The sequence below is a fragment of the Sturnus vulgaris genome, chromosome 7, assembly GCF_052056855.1.
Source record: "Sturnus vulgaris isolate bStuVul1 chromosome 7, bStuVul1.hap1, whole genome shotgun sequence".
In the NCBI taxonomy this organism is placed as follows: Eukaryota; Metazoa; Chordata; class Aves; order Passeriformes; family Sturnidae; genus Sturnus; species Sturnus vulgaris.
The window spans coordinates 31,879,591-31,903,615 of record NC_142249.1 but is presented as its reverse complement, the minus strand read 5'-3'; the positions used below and the strand labels follow the sequence as shown (position 1 = coordinate 31,903,615).

At 40.5% G+C, this 24,025-nt stretch overlaps 1 protein-coding gene across 2 annotated transcripts; it reads left to right on the top strand.

Moving 5' to 3' along the window:
• Positions 1-206: 206 nt before the first annotated feature.
• CCDC14 (coiled-coil domain containing 14) lies at positions 207-10,169 on the top strand. 2 transcript variants are annotated; one of them, XM_088168287.1, is made up of 13 exons: positions 207-271; positions 1,298-1,353; positions 1,812-1,875; positions 2,568-2,640; positions 2,734-2,874; positions 3,879-4,115; positions 4,205-4,299; positions 5,256-5,814; positions 6,353-6,494; positions 7,059-7,138; positions 7,580-7,798; positions 7,884-8,016; positions 8,924-10,169. In XM_088168287.1, exons 1-13 carry the CDS (start codon positions 239-241, stop codon positions 9,897-9,899), a joined length of 2,808 nt encoding a protein of 935 aa, XP_088024413.1. In that variant the 5' UTR covers positions 207-238; the 3' UTR covers positions 9,900-10,169. The 2 variants fall into 2 exon arrangements, with proteins under 2 accessions (XP_088024413.1, XP_014727265.2); XM_014871779.2 differs by lacking the exons at positions 207-271; positions 1,298-1,353; positions 1,812-1,875; positions 2,568-2,640 and adding an exon at positions 2,986-3,011 and having other exon boundaries at positions 2,763-2,874.
• Positions 10,170-24,025: the final 13,856 nt, after the last annotated feature.

The following is a 24,025-nucleotide window of genomic DNA, read 5'->3' as shown; positions in this document are numbered from 1 at the left end:
CTTTCCCGCCCCCCTCTCCTCCCATTGGCTCCTCCCAGCCCGCTCTCCGCCAATCCCCGGCCGCGCTGCCCAGCTCATTTCCTTCCCCTTCCCGCGCCCGCGGCCGCCGGCGCGCCTCGAGGCGGGGCCGTTAGCCCCACCCCTGAGTTAGCTCCGCCCCCCTCCGCGTACGGACCGGGCGGTGATTGGCCGGCGCTGGCGGGGGCGGGGCGGACGTGGGCGGGGCCGGTCCCGGACCATGGCCGCGCCGGGGGCTGCGCGGCCCCGCAAGGTGCGTGAGGGTCGGGGGGAGCGGGCGGGGCTCGGTCCTCGTTCGAGGCATCCTTGCCAGAGCCCGGGTGTGCTCGGGGGGGTGAGGGGGCGTCGGGGTGTCCCCTCTACCGTCCGCGTAACGGCTCCTGCGCGAGGTCGGGCCTTCCGAGGCCGAGCCTGGCTCGCACCGCAGCCACCTGACGGTGGTCCTCCGGCGCTGTGTGTGGTTCTGGGCCTCTGTGTCTCTGCCCGAGAGTCGTGGAGCTCCTAGAGCAGCTCCAGCGGCGAGCAATGAGGATCAGTGTGGTCTGGAGCCTCTAGGAATCTGTCCCTTACGAGGAAATGCGGAAGGGGCTATGAGCGTTCAGCCTCGAGGGGAGATGGCTGAGAGCGAGCCTTACCAATGTGTACGCATAGCCAAAGGGGGGTGCCGGAGCATGGAGCCCGGCTCCGAGCAGTGGGGCACGAGGCAATGGGCAGAAACTGATGCACAGGGAGTTCCACCTGAACATGAGGAAGAGCAGGTTGTCCAGAGAGGGTGTGGAGTCTCCCTCGCTGGAGATATTGAGGAACAGCTCAGGGTGCAGACCTGTGCCATGTGCTCTGAGGTGGCCCTGCTTGAGCCGCTGTGGTCCCTTCCAGCCTCATCCATGCTGCGATTCTGTGACTGTGATTGTGTTTCTGTGCAGTGGCCATAGATGATTCTTAAAGTCCCCACAATTCAAGTTTGTATTTATCAAGCATGGTTCACATTTGAAACACATTTGTACATTAGCTCTTGGAGAGTCAGTCCTTAAGTGAGTGGCTGTGTCTGTCGAATGCTGTGGAAATTAACAAAGCATCCTGCTGTCAAGGCATGTTTTGTGAAATGAAACGCACAAATTTCAGGCTCTGCTGGCAGCAGTTGCCCCCTTGGCTTGAGAGCTGTAACTTCCCTTGAACTGATCTACCTTGGAAATAGTTCTTGGAATTGGTGGACAATAGCAGTCTTCAAGTGTTGTGAAAATACTTTGTGAAAGTCAAAGTGTATTTCTGTATTCAACAGGCCCTGTCTTCTGGAAGGCTGTCAGGAGCAGCTAAACTAACAAATGGAAGAAATCAGTAAGAACTTATTCACTAATACTATTTTAAATTGAGTGTATGAGTATTTGGGAGCCTTATATTTGTCATATCTCACAACTGAACAGAAAAAATCCTTGTGTGTATAAAACATTTTGAACTGAAAGGTTCTAAGCAGCCCTTGAACAGACAGGCACAAACTGAGTAGAAATTTTGCATATAAAAATACAGATTTCATTCTTCATGTCTTATTTATAAAAGACTGAATTCATGTGTTACTAGCTGTATGTAAGACTCTTGAGTGGAGACTGAATTCTTCTTTGACATAAATTATTATTTGCTTAAAATGTTTGTTGCAGCCATGCAAAGCTTTCAGGAAGAAAGTTATTTTGTTTCATGATGAAATTAATTTGCTTGCTATTTTTGAATGAAAGTAGGTTTTTTTTTTATTTTGTTTCCCTTTAAGGAGGTTGTATAAACAGTGAATTTCACTTTTTCAGGTTTGGCTTAAGGAAAGGATGTCATTCTGACGTAGAATTCTGTTCCACTGAATCTGACAATCAGGTAATTAAATGGCTCTTTAGCACAGTCATCCCTGTTATCTAAAGAGAAGGGAAATTGGAATGCCTTGAGTAAGAGAAGAAAGCCAGATTAATCTAGATCGTAATTAATTCGCATCTGAACCTGAAATTGCTCCTGGAAGACAAGCAGAGTGTCTGTACTGCATCTTGCAGATAGGAGCAAATGGGCTTTGTGTGCAGCGAGTTTGGCTCTGACAGATCTCCTCAAGGCACAGGAGGAGATCTGTATTTTGCAAACACAAATAATCTTCTTATGGACAAGGGCTGGCCCTCCCAGAAAAGCAGCCACCCTTGTTAGGTTTTTGTGCTGGAAAGAAAGCGTAGCTGGAGTCAGTGCTGCAGTACTGGTTTTGAGCTAGTTGTCTTCAAAATACAAGTAGGCTGTATTGTTTAAATGTCCATGGAAATTAGAATAAAAAACAAACATGTAATTAACGTAAAATTGAGCGAATGGACATGGGTGCCATAGCACAACTTAGTTATTTTGCAGAATCTATGTGTTTGCAAACTTCCATATAATTGCAAAGTAGTGCATGGGCAATGATACATTTTTTTGGTTATGAGTTGTTCTTTGTCAGCTGGCAGATTGGGGTACACTCACCTCTAAAACAGCATCTTAGTTTACTGAAAGAAAACCGTGGTACTCATTTACTGACTGCAGTGCTCTTTGTGCAGGCTGATACCATTCATAATGGACTTGACCATTGTGCAGCTCTACTGAAGAATATCTTACAAAAAGAAGCTACAGGTTGTACTATTGAAAACACAAGTTACATTTTTAGGTTTTGTAATGCTCTCTTGATTTGTTTTGTTGACCCCTTTTTCTTTCAACTAATACTAGGAAGGGAGACTGTCCATAAAAGACCTGGGAAAACAACTACCTTTAAATATACTTCCAAGCCTTTGCTAACTAAAGGAAATACTTCCATGAAGAAAGGATTAAAAAGAATCATTACTCCTGCTCCTGTCCAAAAAGAAATTGGTAAGTGGGCTTTCTTAGGCTTGATTTATTTTTTGTTCAAGCAACCTTGAAAGACTCCTCAACTTAGTGAGATTCAGCAAGGCTTCAAATAATTGTTGCCATTTGTTACAGGTTGATCCTGGGTTGGATCCACAAAAGTATGTATTGTTTCCTTTTAGAAATCTTAAATGTTTACTAAATAATTACTGAAATTCACAAGTAGTTGAACTTCAGGTACAAGGAAGAAAGTTGAGTGTGTTTACAATTATCAACATCATCAGCTTTATCTTGTAGGAAGTGTGGAGAAGAATGATACCCTTTCCCTATTTCTCTTGGACAGGGAAGCATTGCCGTCCTTGGTCTCAGTTTAGGATCCACAGCAAGAAACTGGTCTGAAGTTCAGTGTCCAGCTAGACTTTTCTCAAAGAAGAATTTGTGGAAACAGGGAAGTGGGGCTAGAAATGACAAGACCTCAAATGGTTTAGTGGCCAGAGCATTTAATAGAAAGGTAGATGGGGTGCTGTCAGCTGAGTTGCTCCCAGGAGAAATATTTCATTTATTACCATTTCTGCCTCTCTGCACTGTGTTTCTTCTGTGCAATTTCTAATCTAGTAGGTGAGTAGGGCCTCAGGTGTAGACAGGTGTGTGTAGCAGAACACCCACTGGGAATTGTAGGAAGTGAGCATATAGCTGATAATCTTCCCAGTGCTGTAAAATTACAGAGTTTTAATTACATCTAAGCATATATTTTTGTGTTTTAGAACTGGCCTTCTGTAGGATTAAGTCCCTGCACTTCCTTCAAGGACAGCTGCCTGTCCAGCTGGTTTAGGTTGTCTGTCTGGAAGAAAAAATTGATGGATTCATTTGCTGGTGAATCAAAATCTGACTGGTATCCTGGGCCATAGGATCTTTGTTTCTGTTTTCAAGGGAGCCTGACAGAATCTGCCATACAGTACAGTGGGTTTGTGTAGATCAAGAAGACAGGCAACTTCAGCTGGAATTTTTTGTTCTTTCTTTTTCTACAGTGCCAATATCAAATAGAAAAGTTGCCTCATCTACCACACCTCCTGCTGAGAAGGAACTTTCCAGTGCAGCACAGAATCAGATGGTTCAATCAATTCATGTGCCTTGCAGTGAACACTCTCCTGGGGCATATCAGAAACTGTATGAGCATGTGCAAACTCAGATGTCTCTGATAACTGGCCAACCCCCACAGAAGAGTAATGAAATTCCTACTGTATCTCCTCCTACCTCAAACCATGGTTAGTGGAACTATGACTGTAGAGGTTACTGTTTAACTGCACGAGTTTTGCCCACATTGCCCTGATCTATGAGTGTTGTTTTATTTTAGGGTGCCAAAATGTTACAGCTTTGAATTATCAGTTACCTACCTCCACATCAGCACTGTCCCTGCAGCATTCAGCTAATCCTGTATCCACTCAGTCAGTAAGTAAAAGTCTTTGATTCTCACTATCAATAAGCACTTAATTAGCACTGCCTATTTATTTATACATTTCCTCGTGTTGGTTTTTCTAATAATTTTCCTTTAAAAAACCTGTGCATTTCAAACGGTAGTGATGCACAGAGAAAACACTGCTATTCAAAACCCATTTTATGTAGACACCAAAAAATGAAATTAGAGGCATTTCAACTGACTGCTTGCTTTTGCCTGAGGAATTCTGTAATGGACAGCAAACATGGAAAATGCAGGAAATTATTGATTACTGTTAATTGCATGCTCAGTAATGCACACTAGGATCATTAAGCAACTCCTGATAGAAGAACTCATATATCATGTGGAGCTTTCCCTGCCAATAATCAAGGCAATTATTTCTTCAGACATGCTGTATTATCTTAGAGTCACATGTGAAAATGCCTGTGTATTTGAGGGTATAGAATAGAGGTGTTGGAGAATACCAGCTGCCACCTCAGGAAATGTGGCAAAGGGCTTGAATCTACCTTGAATCTCTAACACTGTAGTTTTGCCTTCCATCTGCAGGCAGTCCATGTATAGCTGGTAATGAACTTGACTTTTAAAAAATGCATCTACTTAAAATACTGAAAGGTTACAATGTTGTCCTTTATATTTCTTTTCTTCTCTGTTCTGCTTGGGTTCAAGAAACTACTGAGGTTTTTTCATTACAGGACAGTTGTAAAAGAAGTGTGTTCTAATGTTGTCAATAACATTTAAGATAAAGATAATCTAAATCAGATTTACATTTGAAGTGTCCCTTATGAAAAAGGAAAATTACTCCGTTGTTAATTTGTAGTTGTTCTTATAATTAGCAAAGAATGAACAAGTCTACATTGAGTCAGACAAGAGTGGTGCTGTTTGGGGTTTTTCTCCCAGAGATTTAAAAATCATGTTAATTTTTTGTTTAATTAGAATATCTTTTATGCAGGGTGTTCTTGTAGACAGTGCCAATCAATGTGTGCCAGAGATGGGAGGACCTGTGGTTTGCTCAGTGGTTTCTGCTGCTCCTGCTGCACAAATACAGTCTGGAACTGCTCTTCCTGGTGTGATCCCTTGTACAGCACCAGGAGCATCAACCCCTTCAGAGCCTGCACTGATGCCAACATCTTCTGCCAGAGAGATGGCCCCAAGCCAAGAGCAGCAGATAAAAGAAGCAGATTTGATGCGGTGCATACAAGCCCTGTTACAATCCCATGAAATGCTGAATGGCAGGACTGAACAGAGGGGCCATCATCACTGTCCAGAAAAACATGATGGCTCATATGACACAGAGGAGGACACTCCTGAGGAGCACAGTGAGGACACAGGCAGTGAAGAAGATGAATTGGATGTACTTGACATGTCTCCAGTGAAAGATACAAGCTGTAAGACAAGTTATGCGAAGAAAGTTCTAAAATCTAGAAAAGAAAGTCCGGAAGAAACAGCCCATAAAGTTAGGACTGTAAAGTATCTTCTGGGTGAGCTCAGAGCACTGGTAACAGATCAAGGTGAGGACATTTTCATTGTGCAATAGAGTTATTACATACAAATAATATAAGAGCTCAATGAAAGGAGTGAGCACTTCAGTTTCTGGAAGTTGTTGTGTTAGATGATATATGACATCTTACTATGGTTTTTCAAAACTGTAAAACTTTCAGGATTCACTCTGGATAAGTATGAAATTATTTTTGTAATATTTTAATTTTATCATGACAGCAAGATAAAGGTTGTTTCTATTCCATATACAGAGTTTTCTCCTGAGGAGGGTCCTGGTGTGGACAGATTGCAATAGCAGTCCCACCGAGGCTGGTTGGAAAGATGGTGGGTTGTGTTTTATTGAGGATGTAAAGCGTAGTTTTTCTACTTGAGCTTAACAATTTTAAATAAATATAGTTAAAGATGACATTTTCTTGGAGGGGGGAAACCCCAGATACTACTAAATTGCTATTAACATCACTTTGCCGATTGCTTAATCACATGTAAAACATGAGTTATATTACAGATTTATAGGTTTATGAAGTCTCTTTTTTCCCTGGCTTCCTGCAGGTGACTCAGAAATGCTAAGGTTGATGAGTGAAATCGAAGGCTCCATATCATTGCTCCCAGCTGTGGTGGGAAGTACAAACCTCCAAGCTGAGATCGCTCTGGCTCTGCAGCCCCTGCGCAGTGAGAACGCGCAGCTGCGCAGGTGGGAGCTCCTCAAGCCTCTCTAACCAGTCTGCTTTACATTGCTTTGTTAAGGCTCTTCCTTTCTTGTCTGTGCAATATTTATGGCTTAGAAGGTGTGCTGGTAAGGCCATTTACTTTAAAAAGCAATAATTAACACATAGCATGACTTTGGTATTTTAGTAGTATCAGTTATCTCACAATGGGGCCTTTGACTGGGTGGGGTCAATGCATCACTCTGAAAACTGCACTATCAAGATAGTTAGCCTGCTCATATTCTTTTTGTAGTTTATTCTCAAATGCAAAAGTGTCTCTCATTTCAGGGGGTTCTCACATAACTGGGTAGCATTTACTTCAGAAGAGGGTTATACACCAGATATTTACCAGATACTTGAAAAGGCTCTTTTGTGTTGAATAAATATCAAAATGTAAGAAAAATGTGTTATTAAGACTTCTTTATATTTATGAAATATTCCCTGACATTTAATTCTCAAAATCGACTTATCACCAAACTAATTTAAATTGCAGTCCTTTTAAGTGTATTGTAATATTTCTGAATTTGTGCTTTTTCACAATTCATATTTAGGAGACTAAGAATATTAAACCAGCAACTTAGGGAACAAGAAAGCAGTGAGAAGACATCTGGACACAGCTGCAACTATGAATGTAAAGTACCAATAATGTTGCTTGATAGGGGCATATTTGTTAAAGCTTTATTACAATAGATATTATGATTTTTATTTATAGATCTGTAGTTTCATATGTCTGTATGTATTGTGGCCTTTAGTAATAGCTGAACTAAGCGGGTCTAATGCTACAACTGCATTTGCATGGACCGTTGGACCATTTTAAACTGCATATAGATGGATTTGGCTCTTCAGCTGCCAATCAGGTTATTTTTCCTTATGTGTCTCTTAAAATGAAGATGACTGATGAAATAATGAAGAAGAAAGCTTGAGCTTTATCTTGCTGAAAAAAAGACAAAACCAAACCCTTTTATCTGTAACCAAAATTCATATTACCAAAATTATTTAAAAACTTAGTTTGGTTTAGAAATTCAAGCTTCCACACAAAACACTTAAACATTTTATGTTTTACTTTTGGTAGTGGTTTCTTTGCAGTCCTTGAATATGATGCTCCAGAGTCAATTGAAAGAATCACAGAAAGGCCTTGATTCACTGCAGGCTAAAAATGAAGAGCTACTGAAAATAATAGAAAGTCAGAAAGAAGAAAATAAACATCTTGCAAAAGGTATTCAAGACAAAGAGGAAGAATTGCTAGAGAACAAACAGCATTATGACATTCATTCCACCAAGCTCAAGATGGGTGCGTGTTTTCAATTTGGTTATTCTTTGTTTAGCATTTTAAAAGTTAAAATAAATAATTATGTAAGTTCTTGTTGGCATTTCAGAAGTGGAGGAGGCATTAGGAATTGTGAAGAGCCTTCAGTTTAAGCTGGAAGCTTCAGAGAAAGAAAATAAGATTTTGGGCATAACGTTACGTCAGCGTGATGCAGAAGTTAAGAGACTGAGGGAATTAACCAGGTACTATTGGCTTTTTTTGGCCTCCTGACATTATTTTTCTTTTTAAAAAAAAATCTTTCTTCTTTCTTATACTTTGGGGTTTTGGGGTTTTTTTTCATCCTTTGGACTATTGTGGTTTTAGTATCTTGGTGGTGGGAGGTGCCAGTAAGAGCTATTGCCTTGAATTTCTTTTATCTTGCTCTTTTATGCTGAAAACAGTGGCAAGCTGGGAGATATAAATAGCTTTTTGCAGATGCATAGTGGTACGTATATGCAATTGTTTAGGATATATTGTGCAGAGGAAACAAAACCGTTTCTGTCATGTTTGTAGTTGGAACTGTTTGGAACAGCAGAATATTTTGAATAGACATTTCAAATTCGTCAGTAGAATTTCAGACACTTTGAGTGCTGTGCTGACCACCAGGTGGTGGTAGAATGATGTCACATTATCATATGCACACACACATGTAGAGACATAAGCATCTAAACGTTCATCTCTTATGATAGAGCAGTAAGTTAGAAGAATTATTTCTTTTATTATGTTTTTTTATTTAGCTGCAACAGGAAGAATAATTCAGAGAACCTTTCTTAGTGATTTTGGTGACTGCTTCTATCTGCGTTGTAACAGTTTCTTGGCATCAATTTATTTCATCTTGTGCTGCTCAAAGCAGGTACACCAGGAATAATCTTGAGAATTCATTGGATTATGCTATTTTTGTTACTTTTTAGCCACAGTGAGCTGAAGAAGAATTCAAAAAACTTGGAATTGGTCCACATTTGTAACTGCTTTTTATAACAGTATCTAGAAAGTGCATTGCAACTTTTGCTACAGCCTGATAAATCTAATGTTTATTTTTATAGAAAAATTTTTAACTATTTTTTTTTAGTGATTGATTTTGAATCTGTTTGGTTGATTTTACCCTAACAGAACCTTGCAGGGCAGCATGGCCAAGCTTCTGTCTGACCTCACAGGGGACAATGTTAGACCCAAACCTGAAAAATCTCTCTCAAAGTCTCTTTTGGAAGACCATGAAAAGCAGATGCAACCCGAGCTGTTTCCTGGGAGTACTTCAGTAATGACTTACCTTAAAACATTAGAAATGGATCATATTTTGATAGATAAGGATCTTCAATTCTCAAATAAAATTGGAGAAGTAGAAGTGCAAAATCTGTCCTATGAAAAGTTTGCTGCTGAAGGAAGTAAAATTGACAGTGCATTCACAGAAGAACGAACATCAGCTCCCAGAGGACCACCAGCTGCATTGAAGCAAGATGCAGAAACAGGGAGTGATTCTGGAACTTTACTAGATGACCAAGCCAAGTTGGATGAGACAATTTATATTCCACTGACTAGCAGTGTCTCTAAAAAACAGGAGCCAGTCTCTGGAAGAAGTGGTGTGTTATCCCAGAGCAAAGGGGCTTGTCAGAGGCTGGATTACCACTGTGAGCTCCCAAGCTCTGTGCAGCAGTATGGATGTGAGGATCCAACTGTACTGGATAAATTAAATGCTGGGCACAGTGTGAAAAAGACTGTGCAAAACACACTTGAAGTTACAGGGGATAAAGCGAAGCCAGAAGGAGACAAAGTCCAAGTGAGACCAAGAGGCATTCCAAGTGGGGCTGCAAAAGATTTCATGGATAAACCAGACCAGTCTCAGCCTGATACATACCCTCATGTATCAATGCCATTCCCAACAGGGATTTCTGAGAAAACAGTCAGTAAAGCAGCTGATTTTAGTTGCATTTCATTTGATGATTTCTCAGGGAGGTCTGACTGGAGCATGTCTTCTTTCTCAACATTTACTTCTCGAGATGAAGAGGACTTTAAAAATAGCTTAGCAGCCTTGGATGCCAACATAGCCAGGTTACAAAGGACTCTACAAAGTAACATTAGGAAACAATGAGATTGAGAAAGCAAAATGGGATGCAGCTATTTGGATAAATTAAGTTTTTCTGAGTGTATTAAGTACGGTACTGATACGTATATTTGTATGTAACAACTTGTTCCTAACCGTCTCAATTATGGACAGAATTTGTTCCTCATTGGGCTGTGGTGCTATTCCCCTTGATGTGTACAACTTGAAATAACTGGCTTTTTATATGAAATAGAAATGGCTTTTAAATTATGACTTTGTTTTACATTCTTTACTTGCAAAATTAAATGTACTCGTTTACTTGTGTTTTTTTTTCCTTCCCCAAAGAACTATTGTAAGGTGCTGTACATGAGCAAGAGGTTCCACAGGTAGAGGCCAGGGAAGAGCTAGTTACAGAGCAGTTCTGCAGGAATGCTGAGAGTTACAGCTGCTAAGTCAGGATCATGCTATTCCAAAAATAACGGCAGCCATCAATATGGGATTTTTAGTGTATGCTATATCCTATGAAATATATGAAGCAATCCTTTTTCACTCACTACTGATAAAACTATTTTCTCTTTGGAGCATTGTACTTGAAGGAAGAAGTTGATGAAGTGAGAATTCAGACAAGGGCAAGAAAAGGATCATCAGAGTTCCATTGCTTTGTGCAATTCTGTTACAGGGCATGCTTTTTACGAATGTTTGCTTTTTATCTAAAGTAAACGGGAATGTAGTACCAGTGGATAAATAAAGAACAGAAAGATGCTGAGGAACAGAAGCAGCAGAGCTGACATGAAGGAGACAAATGAGGCTTTAGCTGAAGCTGGCAACCCAGTACAGTTAGGAAAGCACCAGAATATACAGCCTGAGGAAGCCACAGAAATTCTACAGTTGCCGAGGTGTCAAACATCTCTTGTACATTACAGCCCAGAGTCTGGGCTGAATCACCCGAATTGGCTCTCACAGGAATGGCAGTGGAGCAGGGAATGATTCCAGTCTGTTGTTCTCCCTGACAGGCTTTTCCACATCTCAGTCTCAAGAATATGCATAATGTAAGTATTTAAGTTACAGGTAGAGGAGGGTACCATTGCTACCATTCCGTGCCTCTTACACCCTCAGCAATGCTTCAGAGTTGTTTTTCAGGGAAAATACCTTCGGGAAAGAAACAGCAGTATAAAGACCTGAGTTTAAGAGTGCTTTTTCTGCAGAATTGCCTATTATTTTTTTCCTAGAAAACACTGTTGTCCTTCCTGGCACTCTTCTCTTGTATGTTTCCATGTAGGAGAAAAGTCCCTCATGGTTATCTGCTTGTGTGGACACATTCTACAGTTAGGACACTGTCCATGCATTGTCCTGGGGAGCAGCTCTGTGATTATTTTAGTTACTGGTAACTGAGTCATACAAAGGTATGAAGAGAGCACACACTACAGAAGATGCCAACTGGCACTCCTGCTTTGAAAAAGGAAAGTTAGACTAAATAGTGACTTCAGTCATTTAGAATGCTTTTAAAGCTTGGCTTGGATTTCTCAGTATTCTCCACACTCATCGTGCTCAGATTCAAAATAAGGTTGATGATATGAAAGTGAACAGGTTTTAATTAAGTATTTACAAGCAGTTTCAGTGTAGAAGCTAAGCAAAATTGAAACAATTATGGTGTGGGTTGAAGACAAACTACAATAGAACTCACAAGAAACCTGAAGAAAGATGGGAAGAATATTCACTAGTAGACAACTCATTCAATTTTATCTGTGCAGCCAAGACTTTCTCCATTTGAAGGAGGGTCTTCCTCCTGGCCAAAGCTAATGGCAGTGTGTTAAGGCAGCTGTGGTGTCAGGATGCCCAAGCATGCTCCTCTTGTGTTGAGAGTATTTACATTCACTTTTATCTCAGTGGGGGAAGCTGTTTCACCATCTTGTTTCCTGTTAGCCTTCACAAAGTCAGGTCTATTAAAGCAGGAGATGACTACTGGAAAACATTCTTGGGCATATTGGTGTTGGAGCAGGTTTGAAATGTATGTCTGCTTCCAAGGTGGAGAAACTTAGAAGAAGAGACAGAAAGGAGGAAACTTTCTAAAAAATGGTCCTTTGTTTTGTACTCCAATATGTCAATCAGAGCTATGGCAACATAATGAAATATAAAATTTCCCATATATGGACATTATAAATGTGCACTGTTATATGTTCAGTAACAGCTGCTGTGAAACACCTCTTGTTGTATGGATTGACTTGAAAGCTCAAACTGCAACATCAGTGATCATGATTAGATATTAGAAAAAAAAAATCTTCACTATGAGACTGGTGAGGCACTGGAGGAGGTTTCCCCCAAAAGTTGTGGATGCCCCATCCCTGGAAGTGTTTGAGGCCAGACTGAACAGGCTGTTCTAGGCTTCAAACAGCCTGCTGTGAGGGAGCATGTCCCTGCCTAGGACAAGGAGTTGAAACTGGGGGCTGTTTTCCATCCCTTCCAGCCCAAACCATTCTCTGATGTTATATAGCCTCATCTAGGTTTTTCTTGTAAACACAGGAGTTTTACAAGAGTTTCATTTTAACAAATCATATTCTGTGAAGTTGACATCTGCACTTTCCAATGATGTGGGAAGAAAAAGAACTCTTAAAACATGTCATCAAGCTCTTTTTTATGAACCCTTTCTCTTGTGGAACATAGAAAAGATTGGGCAATACTCCAGAGTACCTGAGTTTAACCCACATATCATTCCCTACTCTGATTTCTTGAGCAGTGAGTGCCTATAATCCAGTGTCCTATTCCAAGAACTGGGGAATGGCCCTGCAAACACAAAGGATTGCTGTCTTACTACTGTGTCCAATTCCATCAAAAACTTCAAACAAAACCTGCCTTATTTGCTGAAGTAAAGCCAGTATTGCATCCATGTGTGCTAATAAATTACCTGGGACACCAGTTGAGGTCAAGTGGCAACATCATTCACTTACCTATGGACAGGAAGTTTTAGACCTCAATATTTCACAACATATGTAACAAAAAACCTCCAATAAACCAGAGATTGCTGCTGTTACCTCAAAGTACCTTTCTTAAGTCTCTGACTTAATGCAGGCATTCTTAACGAGGGTGATTTTTTTTTCCTTAGAAGGGAAAGAAAAATTTCCTTTGTTAGATTAGAGAAACAAGCTAAGGCGAAAAAAGAAGGGAAAAAAGTCATAGGTTTAGTCATATCAGTGGTGCCCAAATAGTGTAGATTAATAGTGAAGTTTGGACAGCCAGGACAGGTCTGCACACCTGCCATAGCACCAGAATTTACCAGAAGAGATGAAAATGTCAAGTCAGATTTGGGATATTAAAGTGGGTATGGCAGATAATTCAGTCCAAATACAGATTTAGCTCTAAACCATCCTAGGTAGATCAGACTACCTGCATTAATTACCTGTTTCCAGTTAAGTTCAGGAAGGCCATCTCAAGTGGTTCTTCAAGATTAATGCAAATAGTGTTAGAGATAGAATCTATCTTCCCGAAAATTCATGGAATTTCTTCTGTAATTTCCTTTCACAATGAAGTTCTATAGTCTGTTCTCCTTCAGCCAGCTGCAGGGATATTCTGGAGTGTTCAGTTACATGAGTCAGGGCTTTTGCCTGCAGAGCCTTAAGTACAGAGGAGTCAAGTAGGAGATGAGGTCTTATTGCTGAGCTCACTTTAACCTCTGCTTTAAGGTGAAATTCAGTCACTGTCACTTTCATGACTGTTCTTGCAATTTGAGCTGTAACCAGACAGGAGCCTGAAGAGAACAACTTTTCCCCAGCCTTTGATTTGTAGTGCAGTTGATCAGGTCTCTCTTCAGCATAAGCATAGGCTGAGTTTGTTTGTTGTTTTTTTTTTTGGGAAATCTCTTTGGTAGAGAAGAAGATAGTTTCTTTAGTCTCCAGATTTCTCTTAATTTGTGAAAATGGATTGTTTCTGTGTTCTTTAACAGTCTTGGGAAGTGTATTCACTATAGCTTTTTGCCTTTTACTGCAGTGAGGTAAGGGATATGTGCTGTTCTGTAAGCAGTCCACACTGCTTTCTCAATCAAGGCTTGGTGGAAATGCCACAGTTACATGGGGATCTTTTTCAGGAATGAAATCATATGTGAGCAAGATGTCAACCATGAAATTCAGATTTACACAGGTCCTGTGGTCATACCTAAATGCATCATCAGTGAATGGTTTCACTATCTGAAGGTCAAACACCAAGCTGAACTGAAAGCCCAATGCTTTCACAGACATCTTCAAGGCACAGAATGGAGAGAATGTTATCCAGAGGTTCTCCGGTTGTACTCCTGGCTCCACATATAACTGGCATCACACTGCACAGGCATGCAACAATCCCCAGTCATGAAGTGACACCAGTAGTATTGCAAGTTCAGAGGCAGGGGCACATGCTGAAAATCTCCTTTTTGCATTCATGGCAATATCCATTACTGAAGTTTTTACACTGTGTTCCAAAGACAGCTTAAAATCGGTGCTTCACTGACTGCAAAAAGAGCAGCTTAAACAGCTCAAAGTGTAGTGGCCATCTGTGTTACAGCTAACATTATGTGGTTTATAGGCTCTTTAGGCATTTGAATGTCTAAAGACCACTTAGAAGTATTATTTCTTTTAAGACTCCTGGTTTTGTCCAAGCCCATGATGAATTCTGGCTATTTCTCCGTTGCAATCATAAAGCCAAAACATATATTTTCTTACTGCCTCCTCCCAGATTCTATTCTGTATTTAGAAGCTAGAAGTGATGGTTTTGGACTTGCAATTATGATATTAAACTAAGTGTAAAATATTTTTCTTGGCATAATCTAGAGTATAAATAGCTTTAACATCAGTTTCTGGTTCTCTTTATTCCCTGGGGAATGCCAGTTCTCTTCCATAGTTAGTCTCAGTAGTAAGATCATCCCAACACCACTCTTGCTCCAGCATCCCCTTTCCAAGAAACACAAGCAAACCAGGGCCAGGTACTCTGCTCTACTCCCCAAGGCTTCAGACAGACAACACTGGGAAGATGTTCCCATATATTCCCTGAATCTTCATCCCCCTTCCCTCCCAATCTGCAGAGATGCCAGCAGTTCACCATGACAGTGAACTCTCTCCAGCACAAGTGCTGCCTCCAACCAAATTTTCAGTGTGGCATTTTTATGTCTCACACAGGCCCCTGGGCAAGAACATGACAGTGAAGGACTACTGATTTTCACCTTCCCTCTGTAACACCAAACACATGGGAATGTTGACACTTTGTCCATCTTTTAAACCATGACCCTCTGTATGAGAGAGCAGTGGAGCCATCCTGTAAGCACTGAAGCAAGAGTTTAAGTGACTACTTTAATAGCAGGCATTGATGGAGGAACAACAGGCTCAGATCAGACTTTGAAGTGAGTTTTTCCAAAAGCATTCACTATTTTTATTTTAAAAACATTATCCATCATCAATCCAGTTTGCTCAGGATAACATGTACTGAACCAATATAGGCATCTGCCTGTTCAGGCTTTCTGCTTCTTCCCAGGAGCTTTCCTGAACAGGGTCCTGCAATCACTGCTGTGCTGTTAGGAAGCCTCTGAGAGTCACTAACAGCCTTCCCTCTGCAAGTGGTGATCACACCTGCAATCACAATGTCATCTGAGATAACAGTGAGCAGTGTGTGTACAGACTGTCGAGCCCTTTCTTACCCTGTGTTGGGTGAACACACACCTCACGTGCCATCACTGTCTTTACTCCACTTTTGCCATCTTAATCCAACCCTACTCCTTACAAAAGGGTTAAGAGCATCCCCAGGGAAATCAGTGCTCCAAGAGGAAGGCTCAGAGCACAGTCACTGCAGCAGAGCTCTGGAAACAAGGAGTGATCACCACGAAGCCATGGAGAAGACTCAGACACCGCTCGTTCCTGCAGGCTGGCTCTGTCTGTGCACGGCACAGCCGCTATTGTTGGTGCTGCTTAGGAAATATTCCAGGGAGTGTGTCATTGTTTATGCTCAGATTCTTTTATCAACGCTTAATTAACTGCAGTTACAACACATGTTCACCATTAATATTTTAAATTACTGAGATGTTTGCTGAATCTATTCTGATGGCCCTCTTGGAAACTTCCAGCAAAGGTGCCAAAAGTGACAGGATGTAGTCCTGTGCCTGCAGTAAATAGCCCCTTCTTGCTCAAGGGTCTTCAGGCATGATCTTGGGTGATATCTACATTTCATGCCCATGACAGTATAAAAGGGGCCATTTCTGAAAGTTATCTGAAGTTAATTTTCCTCCTTTGTAAACAGCTTTGGGCATTTCTAAACCACTGTTTTACTCAGCTACAACAAAAGCTGTTGTCATCCAGCCGTCCTGCAGAAAGTGGTTGCTTTGGATTTGGCCACATCTTCCAAATACACTGTTTCATCAGTCATTTCATCCCACAGAAGCCACAATTAGAAACATTTTGGTCTTAAATTCCAGAAACAACTTCTAAAAGCCCAGAAATTTCCCCCCAGTTGGCTTCTTCAGCTGGATCTCCTCTGCTGAAGTAACTGAGCAGCAGCTTTTTCACCTTTTAAACAGGAACACACAAAATGCACCCAAAGTCTGGTTTCCCTTTTACCAAGACCTGGGAGGACTGCAAATGAAACTAATTTCAGAGTGCCTGGGTTTTGTTGAAAAATCATTCAGGGCTCCAAAAATTAGCAAAAGAACCCTTCTCCTTTTGAAGTTTACTTTACAGGCTTGCGACAAGATTCATTACTTGAGTCACAAGGCTTGTAATTGATCATTCTCAGCCTGTGCTCAGACAGCCTGGCGGTGTAGTATGCCAAGTCACCAGGGATATAATGTTTGTGGGTTCGCAGGGTTTTAGAAAAGTTATTCTGGCAGTTTAAGGGGACATTAACTAGTCTTGTTGTTCCCATCCACCTCTTGTGAGTATTGACAATTGAATCAAGGTTAAAATTAATGTGTTCCTTCTGTGTTATTACACTGAATAACACTGACAGACTGTGCTTTTTTCCTCTGGAGTAGTTTTCATTTCTTGGTCTGATCTTTGTGGCTTTATGCTTATATATTAAAGCCTCTCCCTTTCCTTCCTGCCATACTTCTCTCCTTGCAAATACCATGTTGTATATGAGTCTGCTCTCATCTTCCTTCCAGTGCAGTTCTTACCAGGATAAGACTCTTCCTCAGTTATCCACTGGAGAAAACAAACTCTTACCATAATGGAATCTCAATGTCTGTGAGTAGTTTATTATAAATCATAGTTCTAACTTCCAGGGACCCTCCAAGACAAGTTCCCCAAAGAATGCTTGTAAAAGGCTGTGTACTTGTAATCAGTCTATAGCTCTGAGCTGAAAACTCTGAAGGAACTCTGAATCTTAGTTTTAGGATCAAGACCTGTATTTGTTAGATTATTCAGTTCTGTCACTATTTAACAGAGAAGCTAATAGCTGACAGGATGCGTTAGTTAAGCTTGCTAATTCTGATCTTCCTACTCCATCCATAATTGATAATAAATTGCTATATGCTTGTGTAAATTGCAATATTCTTTGGTCCCAATTTGTTCCCATTTTCCCATTTTCTAATTAGGCTGAGCAAGGAATTGCTGTTAAACTTCTTGCTAAACTGGAGTTTTCAGCAGGATTTTTCAAAAGCACTTTTCCCATATATGATTATATTGTTTGTGTGGCAGTGGAATTCTGTCAGCAATCTCCTACCTGAGCCTTGAATGTACTGAACACATTGGGAGGAAATCATGCTTTTGTCCTATTTATTTTCCTTGCAAATAATTTCTATGTTTCAGTGAAAGCTTAAAAGAAACCCTAGATATCTGCAGAAGGTGGAAGCAGTGACTGTGATAGCCGTGATCTCCCAGGAAATATTTCCATGGAAATTCAGCTGGAGCTATCCTGGCCTTTCTCCTTCACCACTGAGCTCTAATGCTGGACCTGCTCTGGCATCGTTACACTGGATGTGCAGTTCTCCTAAAGAGCTCAGACCACAGTGAAATCTGTAAGTTTTGTGAGACATACACACAGCAAAAACTTGGTTTGTTATATGACTTTTGGAGCTTTGTAGCTCTCCTGATTAATTCTGATCATCTGGAGTCATTTAAGCATGAATGAGTGCTCTAAAGGTGCAAGATAGTGCTGGCCATTTTATTAGACACATCTAGGAATAGCATTGCTTCCCTCATTTCTCAAGGAAGGGGCTTGGGCCCAACTTATTACAGTGACAATGGATGGCAGTGAAAGTCAGACTGGGACTAAAACAGATGTGAGAGAGAGAGAAAGAGCGAAAGGGAGGGAGAGAGATAGAGAGAATCAAAGGAAATAGGGAGAAAATCTCTTTTGTAGATAAAAGAGGAAAAAACCTTCTGCACAATCAACAGCAACAGACACCAGGCTGGTGACATTGTCCATCTTTCCACTTCCAGGATGGCTGAGTCACTGGAACACCTGAGGGCCACCTTCACAGTTAGGTGTTCTCACAATTGATATTCTATCACTTCTGGGCTTCTCCTCTCCACTTTTATTTCCAAAAATCAGTTGCTAGAATGCCTTTCTTTTCAGTTTAAGCATGCCTGGACCTACAAAGGATTCCAGTTAGCTCTAGCAGGCACAAGGTATGTTGTTTCTTTGGAAACATCAACCCTAATTAAAACAGTAGTGCAGATGTAATGCCCTTGGGTGTCTCCAATCCAAGGCATATTTGGGATAATGGGAGATGGGATAATTTCTTGTCAAAGTGTAAAAGTCATTTTAGGGACTAGTGGCATCACCTCCAGTTTGGTCAGTTGTAAATAAATTTCCTTGAAGTTTCAGTTGATATTCCATAGTTCAGAACTGGCAGTCAAGCACTTGACATCCTTTGATACAATACACAATTTCACAATTCTAATGTCCCTTCCTCACTAGCCTCTCTCTAGACTGCACACATGCATAGCCACCTTAAAAGCAGATGATGTTACATGCATTAAAATGCTAACATTTGCTATTCAGCTTTATTGAAGCCAAATTAATTCTGGACGAAGTGGATACCTCGGACAAAGATTATGTGTACAGAGGAAAGGGACTTTCCAACAGCCATTGTCCAGCCAAAAGCCTCAGGTAGATGTGTGTTAACAACAGTCAATCTGTTTGTACTTAGGCTGTTTTCAAACTATAATGAAAGCTTTTTTTTTTTTTTCCTAAGGGTTTGGTTTTAGATCTCTTTGACTAATTGTTTTCAACCTATCATTACATTTGCCTTAATGAGATTACTTTATAGCCATAGTTCCATGAATAACTAGTTCATTAATGGGCTCGGTTCTTCAGAAATATAGCAAATTATTTGAAATGTTCTCAGATAAAAAAAAGTCTTTTGCACTAGAAAAACTGTTAGAGCTTTAATTACAAGTGTTATTGCAAATCATTTAGCATTTGAATGCCTCTACTGATGAATAGGAGTCTGATCTGAGTCTCAGACTCTAGCTCATTCTCTTCATTAATTACGGCCATTTTTCTGTGCAGTCAACACAATTATTTCTATTGTTATGAGGCTAAAAGACTGCAAGCTAGATTCTGTTTTAGAAGATGAGGGATATGTACAGAGAAAAAATCCTGAAAGTCTAGCACAAATAGGCAAAGAATATGAGTAATTAATTATTATTAGAACCTTTATTTAGAAGTAGGGAGGTTGAGATACAGAAAGCTGCCCAAATCAGATTACATTGTAAGACTGTGGAAAGAAATTAAAATGTTTCTTGAGCACCATAGCTTTGGTGAAAACATTTCCTTTTGATGTGACTAGGCTGCCTCTAATTTCCCATCTCCAGCTCACATGAGAGACACGTTTCTGTTCCTAATGAACCCACACTCCGGGATAAAAGCAATATGTGCAACATGCACGTCAAACAGCTCCAGTCAAAAATTAAACTCTGGCAGGAAAACATACAGGCTGAGGGGTTTTCTGCAGTTTGTTTGGGGGGTGGATTTTGGAGTCCTTTTTTGGTTGTTTGTAACCCTAGCCTCTTGGATATTTAGGAAGTAATGAATGCAGTGTTCCAACTGAAGTGAGCATGGTTTCCAACTTAGATGTATGCAGAGAAAGACAGCTGCTAAGAAGCCTCTCCTCTAAGGGGTAAAAATTGCAACTCTTTTTTTTTTAATGTATATGAAGGCATTGGGAATTGGAGTGTCTGGAGACCAACACTTTCTATTCACATGTGGAAACATCTGTTCCTCTTCTATGCTTCTCACCCCAATGTGGAAAGCTGGTCAGAAAGGTTGTTCTTTCTGCTGAAACCCTCATCACTTCTGAGGTGGCCATGAAGGTGCTAAATCAGCACCCCTGGGGAGATAAGTCTGAGCAATAATCTGATTTAAGAATAACCAAGATGTACCAGAAATACTTCTAGACCTTAAAAAATCTACACCCTACTCATAAAATTATCAAGGTATCTTTTGAGAGACACTTTTTGTGTAGGAGTTAATGAGTGTGGCAGGAACATTGACTCTCATCTCATGCAGTAAGCATACTGATAAAAAGCCAGATGTTACCATAATTCATCTGGATCTCACTTTTCAGGGCTTGGTTTTCTTCTTCTTTAAGGTAGACATTCTGCAATACTCCATCCAATAGAAGCATCCATTATGATAAAATGACACCAAAGATCTGGGGATGTAAGCAAGCTGTGGTTAATACATGTTTGAAAATTCAGGAAAAGCTTGAAAAGTTTGTTGGAAGAATCTGCTGGTTATGATATTTCTGTTCCACTCTGCTCCACTCCTTTATCCTGCAAGTCACCAAAAACATATTTAGCATTTTGAGCTGTCACAGCCATCAATCTTCAAATATTTCAAGCTCATTCAAAGGAACTGTCTTTGAAAATAATAATCAGAGTTGACATCTGCATTGCCATAACATCTTAGTCTGTTTTGGAGATCAGAGAGGCAAACTAGGCACCTTTTCCCAGATTAAGTCTTGGAAAGATCTTAGTCCTCTGCTTAATGACTAAATATTGCCTTCATGCTAAAGACAGTGGCACACATATACCTGTGTATAGTTATACATGTAGAGGCAGTTACATATAGTTTTATGTAGTTATACATATAGAGGCAAAAAAATCCTACAGCCACAACATAATTTTTTTAAGACTCTAATATTATATTAATCTTTAGGGTGAAATAACAGAGCATTAGTCACAGCTTTCTGTATCCAAAGCACTTCCAGAAACCAAATCCACAAAGTGCACACGTTCAGCAGAGTCGAGTCCTGGCAGGGATCTCTACACTGGATGTCTTAATGAATGCCAGGTACAAAATGCATACCCACAGCTGCTGTCCTTCCCAGCTAACAGCTTGTGCTGGAGCAGCATCAAAGCTGGCTGCAGGCATAGCAAATGTATGCACCTGCACTGAGTAATTACTGAGCCTAATGCCAGTATGGATTAGCTTCAGTGCTCTTGTGAAAAAAGTATGGATTAACTCACAGCATTCAGCTCATTACAGCTGTCTTACTGCACATCCAGTTTTTATGGGCTCTTATAAAGCAATATCCATCTACTTCTCTTTTGATTTCTGATGATGGAGTCCTTCAGCTGTGACATTGGAGTGCATTTCAAAGCTACCCCTTCTTCTGCTTTTCTCCCTCTTTTTGTTTTTCCATTTCATACTAAGCATTAATTTGTAGGTTACTGCTCATGTCCTGCAACCACACGTATACCTAATTTCTATTTCCAACTTTTATATATAGTTTACTTTCTAATGTCTTTATACTAATTTCTTCCTCATCATCTGGAACCAGTGGGATGAGTGGATATCCATAAAAAACAGTTCACAGATGGCTTCTAAAAATCAAAATGGCTTTGACAACCAGTGCTGTCTGCAGTGGATACCCATCTAATGAGAGCTCCATTTGGACACTTCTGACTTGTGATCAGTTTTTTCCTCTTCTGGAATAAATCTGGAAACACAGAAATGAACGGCTTCTACTTTTGTAGCCATTCTCTTGAGCTGTCCCCAAAACCACGTAAAATTATTCTTATTGTCAACTTGTAATTTCTTTTCTGTGAAAATGTAATAAAGATAAAAATAAATTTCAGCTCTAATGCCCTGTCTGTCCTGTGTATACCTGTTTTGTCTAGACTGTGAGCAATGAGAACCAGACACCATCTGAAATGTTGATTTACTTTATTAAGGAAATGAGGCTTATATGATCCTGGTGTCTGTCTGTGTCCCTTTAATAGCTTTTGAACTCATTGCCTGATTTTGAGCTGATGTGACAGAAGGAGGGGAACAAGATAATTGACCAGCTACAAGTTTCAAGAAAATTAGAAGTTGTATGGAAGAGAGTGAGCTGTAAATGGCCTGAAAGCCTGCTGCAAAAAAGCTCATATAGACTGAGATTATACAGTAAATATCTCTTACAAATTTCCCCTCTGCAGGAAAAAAACAAAACCCAAACACCTCAAATCTGAAATTGTAGTTGATCAAGAAATACAAATAAACAGCAACCGAAGCTTTAGTTAGGCTGGTGCCCAGGGAATTAGTCTGCTCGTCTGTCAAAAAGCAGCACCACATCTTATGATGCACAGGAGGAACTGTCTCTAGAGCAAGAAAGGGATCAGATTTTCCTGGTACTGGGGTGGAGATCAGCCACAGGGGCTGGGGCTGGCAGCCTGTGGAGCTGGCACTGCTTGGAACAGACAGTAAGCTGCATCACAACTGGGCAAAAAAAAGAGTTTTCTATAAAAGTGTGCTTGTTTGGATTTGGCTGCCAAAATATTTAGGGACTGCAAGCGCATAAAGCAGCCCATGACAAAAGTAGCTCTTTTGATCAGAAATTACTTAAATACCCAATGTTTCACTGCAGGGCTGCAGAGAAAAGAGATGCCAACTTTGATGTCTGGAGATTCTCTGCTGCAAGGAAGACAATCTATTTTTAAATTACTCTTTTCCTAGTACAGGTGAAAGGAAGAGTGTAACTGGTATTAAGAAACTACCCCTGGAACTCGTAATTCTTACTGACACTGTGCTAGAAGAGCCATGTTGTGAGTGAGTACAAGCAGATACAGTGTACTTTACACTGAGCATGTGGGATAAGACCAGGAAGAAGAACAGAGAAAGATCAAAGGGGAAAAAAAGGAGTTTTATTTCTCTTCAGTACTATGTGTGTCTCTGGGCTGGTACTCATTTTTGTGCTCAGCCAATTTAAGCCTGAAAGTTCAGTAACACTCTGAGTTATCCTGTCCTTAGCTCTAGGGTGAACATGAGACAGAGTCAGCTGCTTTCCATCTATTTCCTTCTCCTTGGGGAGTCCTGCTGCTCTCTAACAGAGAAGGGAGCTCTTGCTTTGGAGATGGAGGAGAAGGTCTAATTCTAGGAATGAAAATTTGGCTGATGGTGTGCCAGCCTCACTAGCAGTAGCTGCTATTTTGGAAGTGGTCTAGAGAGGGAATTATTTTTATTTATTGTCAGTTCATTTTCTCTCCATAATGGAAACTGCTCACTTGAATGCTGCCCTTCATCCTCTTCTCCAAAGCACCCTGTGGATGCAACATCCCACATGGAGCCAAGCACCTGGTCTGTAACCAGCTGCTTTATTCCATCAGGCACGAGAGGACTCCATTAAATGCACTCTCCTCTCCCCTTACCTGAGAGGTTGCCTGAAGGAACACCAGAGAGTTTATCATATCTCCATGCCTGAGAACAATGGCAAACAATTAAACTTTTTAACATTGTACTTTAGACCTGTCTCCTCTAGTGTTGTAAGATGCCAGGAGCAGAGGGATGTATTCATTGTGTAAGTAAAATTAATAAAGCACACAACCACTGTAATTTACCCATTACTTTGCAATCACAAAAAAGGAACAAGAACTTGTCTCATTTAGTTTTCACTCTGCATCCGCATTCTAGATATCCTTTAGCTTTCCTAGGTGAGGAGATGAAAGAGGGTACAGGGTATTTTTCTAAGAAAAAAAATTTAACTTTGCACAAATTATTCCTCTGGCTTGTTTTTTTGATTTGGTTTGGTTTTTTGTTTTTTGGGTTTTTTGTTGGTTTTTTTTGTTGTTTTTTTTCTTTTAAGTGGTATCAGACAGGCAGGCAGTAGCCAATACTGATTTAAACTATATTTTCTCAGCAGAGGGCTAGATTATGGAATTCTGTGCCACAGGACATGTTGGAATCAGAGTCCTAGCATGACCTGAAAGAATCTGAATGTTTTCCTGGAAACCAGC

Bases quoted from the DNA above. Each gene is read 5' to 3' on its own strand.
- CCDC14 (XM_088168287.1), top strand. From the start codon at position 239: ATGGCCGCGCCGGGGGCTGCGCGGCCCCGCAAG. The intron at 2,641-2,733 runs GTTGTACTATTG...AACTAATACTAG, and splicing joins CTTACAAAAAGAAGCTACAG to GAAGGGAGACTGTCCATAAA. The intron at 5,815-6,352 runs GTGAGGACATTT...GGCTTCCTGCAG, and splicing joins AGCACTGGTAACAGATCAAG to GTGACTCAGAAATGCTAAGG.